The sequence below is a fragment of the Grus americana genome, chromosome 25, assembly GCF_028858705.1.
Source record: "Grus americana isolate bGruAme1 chromosome 25, bGruAme1.mat, whole genome shotgun sequence".
Taxonomy (NCBI): Eukaryota; Metazoa; Chordata; class Aves; order Gruiformes; family Gruidae; genus Grus; species Grus americana.
The window spans coordinates 2,995,211-3,003,305 of NC_072876.1; the positions used below are offsets into that span (position 1 = coordinate 2,995,211).

At 61.5% G+C, this 8,095-nt stretch overlaps 1 protein-coding gene across 1 annotated transcript; it reads right to left on the reverse strand.

Annotated features, from left to right (window-relative positions):
* Positions 1-2,995: 2,995 nt before the first annotated feature.
* OLFML3 (olfactomedin like 3) lies at positions 2,996-7,421 on the reverse strand. The gene is made up of 3 exons (XM_054804249.1): positions 6,834-7,421; positions 6,061-6,346; positions 2,996-5,631 (listed from the first exon to the last, which is right to left on the reverse strand). Exons 1-3 carry the CDS (start codon positions 6,939-6,941, stop codon positions 4,847-4,849), a joined length of 1,179 nt encoding a protein of 392 aa, XP_054660224.1. The 5' UTR covers positions 6,942-7,421; the 3' UTR covers positions 2,996-4,846.
* Positions 7,422-8,095: the final 674 nt, after the last annotated feature.

An 8,095-nucleotide genomic window follows, 5' to 3' on the forward strand; every position in this document is an offset into this window, starting at 1 on the left:
CCATCTTGATCAAAGTACCGAAATAACTGCAAATGCTGTTCGTAAATGAAACTGTCTGGAAAATAATGAAACTTCGTGTGTGTCACAAACCACAGCTCCTCTGACAGGGTTGTGAGCTCCAAATTTGAAGATTTTATTTTTAATCTTCCTGTCAAGAGGAACAGAAGGAGCGGACACGCCGGGACTGGGAAGGATGGGTGGGCAGCCAGCTCCGCAGGGACCCCATCATTCTGCAGAATCCACCTTTTTAAACTAAATTTCTGCTTCTGGCCCTTCCCGTGAGCCGCAGCACCACCTCCTCCAACACAGCACATGCGACGATGAGAGTGCAGAGGGGGTGCGAGTGTTGTGGAGGGTTTGGGGGGCGCGAGGGACAAGGGGCAGCTCTGTGCCATGGAGGGTACGGCAGGAGCCGGGGTTGGTGTTTGAGGAGGAAAAGCGGCGCTGGGGGAAGTGGGGGCAAGCTGAACACGGCCGAACACAGATGTGACCCGATGTTCTCATCCTCAAATCATCTCCCATCAGCGTCTCCCCCAGGCAGAAATGGCCGTGGGCGAGGGGACCCCCAGGGACGCTCCCCCCACCAGGCTGAGTATCCCTGGCTGCACCAGCCGGTGCAGGGCTCTGCGGCACTGCAGGCAAGGGCCATCCCTGCAGATGGACAAGCATCCCAGGAAAACCTCCCTCCCCCGGCGCCTCGTGGTTCTCGTCCCTGCAGACCCCCCCACTGCGCCCACGCTCCCGGGGCCCTCGTGTCCCCAGATCCACCAAACTGCTCTGTAGATCCTTGAGCTCACTGGCGATGCGAAAATCGGAAATAGCCCAGAGCTGTGATCAAGCACACGCTTTTAAATCCCTGTTATTAATGGGAAGATCCCACTTTTGGAGGAAGGAGGCTTCCTCCATTTCGGAAAGCAACAGCAGGCTGACCCCAGTGTCAGCACATCTGGCCAGATGCCGGCAGCGCTCAGCAGAGATGGATTTAGCTCCAGCTCAGCCCATGCTGACACGAAGCCACAGGCTCGAGCTCTCCCTCTCTGCAACAAAGCTCCACGCAAACGCTTCTGGTGAATTTGGTTTTGCTTATTCTACCTTTTCATTAGAAAGTGCAAAGAACCGTAAGCAGCTGCCGCTGGTTTGTGTCCCTCTCAGCACGTCCGAGACCATCTCGAGCTCCAGTTTCCTCCCACTTCGGCTGCGAAGTCGTGGATAGAGTGCTTTGTTGGCTCCCAATTCATGTGTGACGAGTTAGACCTCAACCAGATGTTACGTGGGCAGAAATACCTATTTGGAGTTAAAAGCCTGTGATTATACTTGCCAACCAGCCATTAAGAAAGTATTAAATGGAGAAATTATTCCCCTCTTCTTGTTTCAATACAATAGCATCTTTATAATACACTTGTTTAAGTTGTCGACTTTTAATTTTAGTTCCCTTGTTTCTAATACTACATGCAGAACTATTTCACTTTATCAATAGCTCCTGTGAGCTGGAAAAGGGTCAGGGAGGAAAAAAAAGCCAATATCCTTGAGAATTAGATGAAGGGGAAAAAATTAGCCAGAAGATCTTGCTTTCTCTTTCCTACTGTTAATATAACTCCTCAATTTACTTTATCAGATTGCCTTCCAAAGAGAAGTATTTTTCAAGAGGAGCAGAGATGAAAGGGATTATTACTTACAGAGACTCTTCTTTAAAGAGATAAAATATTTGGCAATTAAAGCACAAGGAGCTGCAGACGCGCGAGGAAAGCAGTGACTTCGCTGGAGCCGTCACATTAGCATATTTTCCACTAACCCCTCATTATGGAAAGCGATAACCCCCGGAGTCGGGGTTCAGGGCCACGAGCCATCTCGTGCTGCTGCCCCGGGAGCGGGGGGGACGCGGGGAAGGGCCAGTCCCGGTCCCAGAGCCACCTCTGTCGTGGGGCTGAAGGGGACCACGCGCTTGGATGTGAGGGACCGGAACGCGGTGGAGTGTCTGCCACCCGTGACCTTGAAGTGAAGGCTGAATTTTCCTGAAAATCTGTTAGTTCAGAGGGAATGGCTGGGAGGGCAGAGACCTGGGCAGCCCTGGGGCCGGGGCTGTGCAGAGCAACCGGGACCAGCCACAAAAGCGACAAAACCCCCCATTTCCACAAGGAGCAGGGGGGCTCGAGGCCACCCCGCCGGGGTCCCCGTTGCCTCGCCGGGCTCACCCGCATCCCGCTGGGGCCCGTGGAGGTGTTGCGGAGGGGCTGGCGGGGCAATTAACACCTATTAGGGCACGGAGAGCCCTGGCAATCCCACCAGCTGTGGCACAACCTTTGCTTTCTCCTAATGGGGTTGATAAATATTTAAAGAAAGGAAAAAAAAAAAAAGAAATCAATAAAGCCTAGCAGGAGATGAACTCTTGCGTTTGCAAGAAGCAAAGTGTGTGCGGTGCCCGGTGGGGGTGGCCGGGGGATTGGGGCAGGAGCCCGCGGCAGGTCGGGGAGCTCGGTCACCCCGAGCAGGCGGCAGCATTTGGGGGGTGCAGCGAGAGACCCCCCCGTCACCGCTTGCAGGGATGTACAGAGCCGGAGGGGACCGCACCTCTTGGGTGGCTCCTCTCCGGGAGAGAGAAATCTGTTTTCCTCCCGTTTCACGAGCAGTTTTCCGGCAGCGAGTAAATCGCAGGGTCTCAGCTCCCGCAGAAGGGCCGTGTGTGTCGGTTTGGACGGGCCGACCTTCACGTCTGCTCCTGGCTGTTCCCGGCGGCCGATGCTCCCGAGGGGGACCCTGAGCGGCACAGGCCAGCCGCCCGGCTACGCGGGCTTCGTGCCCCTCCTGCCACAGCAAAACGAAGCCTAATGAGCCAGATTTTGTAAAGAGATTAAAATACTCGATGAACACGTGATGCTCGGCACAAGCGGGACTCTGGCAAGGCCTGCCGGCGACTGTTCCCCCGTCCCACTCACGCCACGACGAGCACCGGTGTCTCGGGAGCGAGCGTCAGGTTTTGCAGGACTTGTTTCAGGTTAGAAGATGGTTTCTGGTGCAGCATCGTTACTGCCCCATCAATTTTAATTCAAGCTTGAGAAATCATTGGCATAATTATTTACAACTGTGCAATTGCTGAAAATTATATTTCTGTTACCGTAGTTATTGATCTTGAAAAGGGCTATAAATTAACTTGACAGTTCACATAGTCCTTCACACTTGGATAATTTCTCTGCTTGACTTGCGCTGTGTGTTGAACTTTCAGCACCATCCAATTACAGTCATTCAAAGTGTGTATTTAAACATCTTTCTTATGCAACCAAAAGATATTTTAATTATAATACAGAAGAACTTGAAGCAAATACCATGTCACCTCCACATCGCAGGACAGCTTGCCTCGAGGTGGGCGCAGGGGGATGCCAAACGCCTGGCTTTATGGCAACGTGGGGGCGGCGTGGCCATGCCGTGGCTCTGAGAGGGCCGGTGGCCCCCGGAACCCCCCGGGTGCTTGGCAGCAGTGCTCCCCGCGGGGCTGGCACCTCCCCGGGGCACCCGGGCAGCCCCATGGCCTCTCGCCCCGGAGGGGGGCCCTGCGCCGGCACCAGCAGGACGCAATCCTTGCCTGGCGTGACCGGCTCATGGCTTCATGTGCTCAGCGTTTGTCCCCAGAACTATCTCTGATGGGAAAAAGAGATGCTTAATGACACATAAACACCTCGTACTTCATCCTCTGTGCTCTCAGGACACTGTGACAGGAACAAATCACAGCAACCCCGGGTTTCTGGGGGGGCCCATGGCACCTCTGGCCAGAAACTGGCCAAATCCTGCACCCCCCAGGGTTCTGGTGGAAGTGGCAGCACGTGGAACAGTCGCCACTGGGTGACGCGGCGTGGACGGGAAGGACGTGGCATGGTGGCCACGCGGGGCTGTGCCCGTGCCCGGCAGGTGCCTGCTGCGGCCCTGGCCCCCGCCTCGGGGATGGGGGTCTTGAGCCCTGGCAGTGCCGGCGCTGCCATCCCGAGGGGCTCCCGGCACCTGCCCTGTCCTGCCCCGTCTCCTCTGGGGCGCTGCCGTGGGGCCGTGCAGGGACTCGGTGCCGGTGAAACGGGGCTGGGAAGGGGCTGGGGGGATGCAGGGCCTTATGTAAAGGGTCTGTGGCAATCCTGCGGCTGCAGGGGGAAGGCAACTGTGCTTCATTAGAAGCGAACTCGGAAAATCAGCAACATCTGGTGCCTGCTGGCTAGGATGCCTCCCTGGCACGAGAGGAAAATCTCCAGTTGTCCTCTCAGATTAAAGGATTTTGCTGTTTGCTCACAGTTTTGTACATGCAAACCAGGCTGGCCTTGGCCAGGCTCAGGGGGCCCCTGGCTGCAGCAGGAGCCTGCCCGAAGCCCCCGCCAAACCCCCTGCCCGAAGCCCAGCCCAATCCCCCAGCCCAGAACTCTGCCCAGACCCCCAGCCCATGGAGCTGTCTGCACTCGCTGCTCCGGCCAGGCCTGCACGGACACCCCACCCTTGGGAAGCGTCTTTTGGGGTGCCTCTGGGGCAATGTGGAGCTCATGGCTCTGGCAGCCTGGCCCCAGCGCCCCGCGCTCCCCCCAACCAGGTGGCTGCAGCTGACTGCATAGTATTTATTCATTATATCACAAAGAAATATCATTAAATTAGTCCAGGTTTCTGCAGGGTGATCCTGGGCAGTGACACCTGGTGCTGGTGGGTGGAGGGTGGCCAGGGGCGGGGGTCCAGCATTTCATCATTTCACAGTGATGGGAGATGGGGCAGAGATGCCACCCCATGCCCGGGCCGGCTGTGCCCCCTGGGGCAGGATGGGCAGAGCCGCGCTTGCCCGGGCGGGGTGGCCGGACGTGTGGGGACACCCTGCCGCGGCCCCTCAGACCTCCAGCTTCTTCTTCATCTCCATGCGGTAGATGATCTGGTAGCCGTCATCCCAGGCGTAGATCTGCCTCTCCCGGGGGCTGTACTTCATGCTGGAGTGGGAGCCGTAGCGCTTGGGGAAGTAGACGAGGGAGGCGTCCTCGGGGGACAGCGTGCCGCTGACGTCAAAGACGCACTGCACGCGGGAGCGGCTGGGCAGGCGGGTGTTGTAGACCACGTGCAGCGCCCCGCACACCACAAAGGCGCCCTCGGCGTTCTCCCGTGGGCATGGCGTGTCCCACATCTGCTCGATATCCAGCGAGGTGGGGTCCAGCTTGGCCAGGCATATGTTCTTCTCATCCTCCTTGGTGGCGTAGATGGCCCACAGCCCCTCCTCGTCTGCCGCCAGCTCGATGTAGGTGAAGGGGGAGAGCCCAAAGACGGGGATCTGCTCCTCAGCCGGGAACACCGAGCTGTCCACCACCGTCTTGTTGGCCAGGTTGAACTTGATCACCTGGAAGGGGCCCTGCTGGCGGATGTAGTAGAGGTGCCCGTCGTAGACGAGGTGCCCGGTGCCCACCCAGGGGTAGGGCAGCTTGATGCGGGCGGCCTTGCGGGTGGCAGAGAAGAGAGTGAACTCCCGCATGCGGGGGAAGACGTACACCGTGTCGTTGGCAGTGCCGTCAAAGACGTAGATCTTCTCGGAGTTCCCTGCGGCATCCTTGGTCCAGAGCCCTGAGGTGCTGCCGAAACGCTTCAAGATCTTCATGGCTCTGATGCTTGCGATGGTGTCGCTGCAGTCTGCAAGAGTGGGGCAGCTGTGAAAGCCTGGAAGCCACCTGGTCCCGCAGCGGGGATTGCTCCCACCCTGCACCGGAGTCACGCAGGTCCCACTGCGTCCCACCCCAGCCCTCAGGCCTTGCAAACTTGCTGCAGAGGTTGCAGTGCCACCCCTGGTGGCATCGAGAAGCCCCCTTGTGCAGCCATGCCACGGGCAGGGGAGGCCACCCTCACCCCAGCCCTGCCCCAAGGGCTTTGGAGAAGCCCAAGGCTCTGGCCTGGGGCTGGGATGTGGCTCCCAGGCAGTTGCAGGGATGGGGGTTTTGTTCCTGCTGGGACGTAATGCCACAGCATGCAGCCGGGGGAGACCTGGACCTGGCTGGGCTGGGAAGGCCCGGGGTAACCCCGCACCCGGACCATCTCCCCAGGGAGCCACAGCACGCCCCTCACCTGTCAGCTTGGTGTACTTCTCGTTCTTCCTCTGCTTGGCCGTGGCCACCTGCTTCTCCATCAGCATCTCGTCCACCTCCACGCAGGGCGGTGCAGGGTTCTGCGTCTCCAGGTAGTCCACCTCGCGCTCCAGGCGGTCCACGCGCACCGCGGCGCTCTCTGCCTCCAACCGCATCGCCTCCCGCTCCTTCTCTGCTGTCTCAAGCATCCCCAGCACCTGGTTCTTGAAGTCCCGCAGCTCCGTGGAGTAGCGGCTGCTCTGGTCATGCCACTGTGAGATCCTCTCCTGGGGGGGGGCCAAGGGGACACTGAGGTCTCAGCATTTCACAGCCCGTCTGCGGCAGCCATCCCACTGCCTGTGCGTGGCTGCGGGAGCCCCCTGGGGCCACATGGCACTGCCACCCTGGTGCTCGTATCTCTGGGTCCCATCCTGCCACGCTCCTGCACCCGTGATACTCCTGCACCCGTGATGCTCCCAGACCCATGATGCCCCCGCTCCCACAATCCGCCTGTCCCACAGCGCTCCCATGCCCATCGTGCTCCCGTGCCTGCGATGCTCGTGCTGGGCTGTGCCGGGACCCGGTGAGGCGGGGGCCGGGGCACCCCACACCAGCTCTGCTCCGTCCCCATCCCGGCTCCTCTTCGCCCCAGGCCCGCTCCCCGCCAGGGAGGAAGGGCCTGGGAGCCCCGTGGTGGGGCAAAGCGGGGCAAAGTGGGGCAAAAAGTGGAGCAAAGTAGGGCGAAGCGGGCACGGGGCCGGCGCGGGGCCCTACCTCCAGGAGGGTGAGGCGCCGCTCCACGTACTCCATGAACTGCTGCTGCTGGGCACGGAGGGCCGTGGCGAGGAGCAGCAGGAGGAGCAGGCAGCGCCAGGGCCCCATGGCTGTCGGAGAGTGCAGCCTCCACCTCAGTGCTCAGGAATGCTCCGGCCTCTCGAAGCCCTTATTGAATCCAGATGTGAAGAGGGGAGGAGAGGCTGCTCCTTCCCTGAAGACCAGCCCCAGGCGCCTTAACCCCTTCGCACCCCGGCGGGTGCTCACACTGGTCCCGGCGCCTGAGCCCGGGGATGCGCTGCTGCTGCTGGTGCGTGTGGGGTGCGGGGTGCGGAGAGCGCTGCAGCAGCCCCACGCAGCAAGGGAAGGACACGTCCTCTGGTGCCGGGGACAGCACGAGTCCCAGCGTGGGGACAGTCTGTGGGACAGCGTGGGGCCAAGCCGGGCCCGGTGCGCCGATCCGCAGAGATGCCCGAGGCAGATGGCCAACCCGAGATTGCCTCAGCCGTGTGCCAGGTCTGGTGGAGTCAAAGCTGGGCCAGCACTGCGGCTGCCGGCCCCCAGACCCCCATGCCCAGCCGGGAGCTCCTGCCTGCCCCCGCCTCACGCTGGGGTCCTGCGGGCTCCCGCCGAGCAGAGCGCTCCGGGCCCGGCCCACCGCCAGCAGTCAGCCCGGGGCTGCCCCGCCGGGCGCGCCCGCCCGCTGCCGTCCGCTCAGCGCCTGCTCCCGGGTCGGCCCGAGGGCCGGGACGGAGCCGCACGGCCGGTCCCGCACCCCAGTGTTGGCCGAGGGACGGGGCAGGGTCCAGGTGCAGCGTGGCGGAGGGAGGCTGCAGCATGGTCGCACCTGCAACCGAGCCAGGCCTGGTGGTGCTGCCGGTACCGGCAGGGACACCGGCCGCGGCCTGCGGGTTTCCCGGGCGCTGCCTGCGGATCTGCGGGGGCTTGAGGGGCAGCCGCAGCCCCGCACCGGGCCCGGAGCTGCGCGCAGGGCGAGTGTGCCACCTAGTGCTCCCGCAGCCCGCGCACCAGCCCCGGTGCTGGCAGGGCCCGGCCCGGCCCCAGCGCCTCCCCGCTGCGTTTCACGCGAGGCCGTTGCTCACGGGTGGACAACCGTGGTGCCCAGCAACACGCAGCTCACCGCGGGCGGTGGCGATGAGCCCGGCCCAGCAGCCGAGTGGCAGCGGCGGCCGGAGCAGTTTCAGGCTGACGCTGGGCCTCTTGCCCCGCTGCCGCAGGACTTGCTCTGCAGAGCGAGCGGG

What these genes read in the sequence shown, in the direction of transcription:
- OLFML3 (XM_054804249.1), bottom strand. Translation starts at nt 6,941, where the DNA reads ATGGGGCCCTGGCGCTGCCTGCTCCTCCTGCTGCTCCTCGCCACGGCC. An exon ending in GGCGCCTCACCCTCCTGGAG is followed by an intron (nt 6,347 to 6,833) that starts GTAGGGCCCCGC and finishes GCCCCCCCCCAG; the next exon opens with GAGAGGATCTCACAGTGGCA. An exon ending in GAAGTACACCAAGCTGACAG is followed by an intron (nt 5,632 to 6,060) that starts GTGAGGGGCGTG and finishes CCACTCTTGCAG; the next exon opens with ACTGCAGCGACACCATCGCA.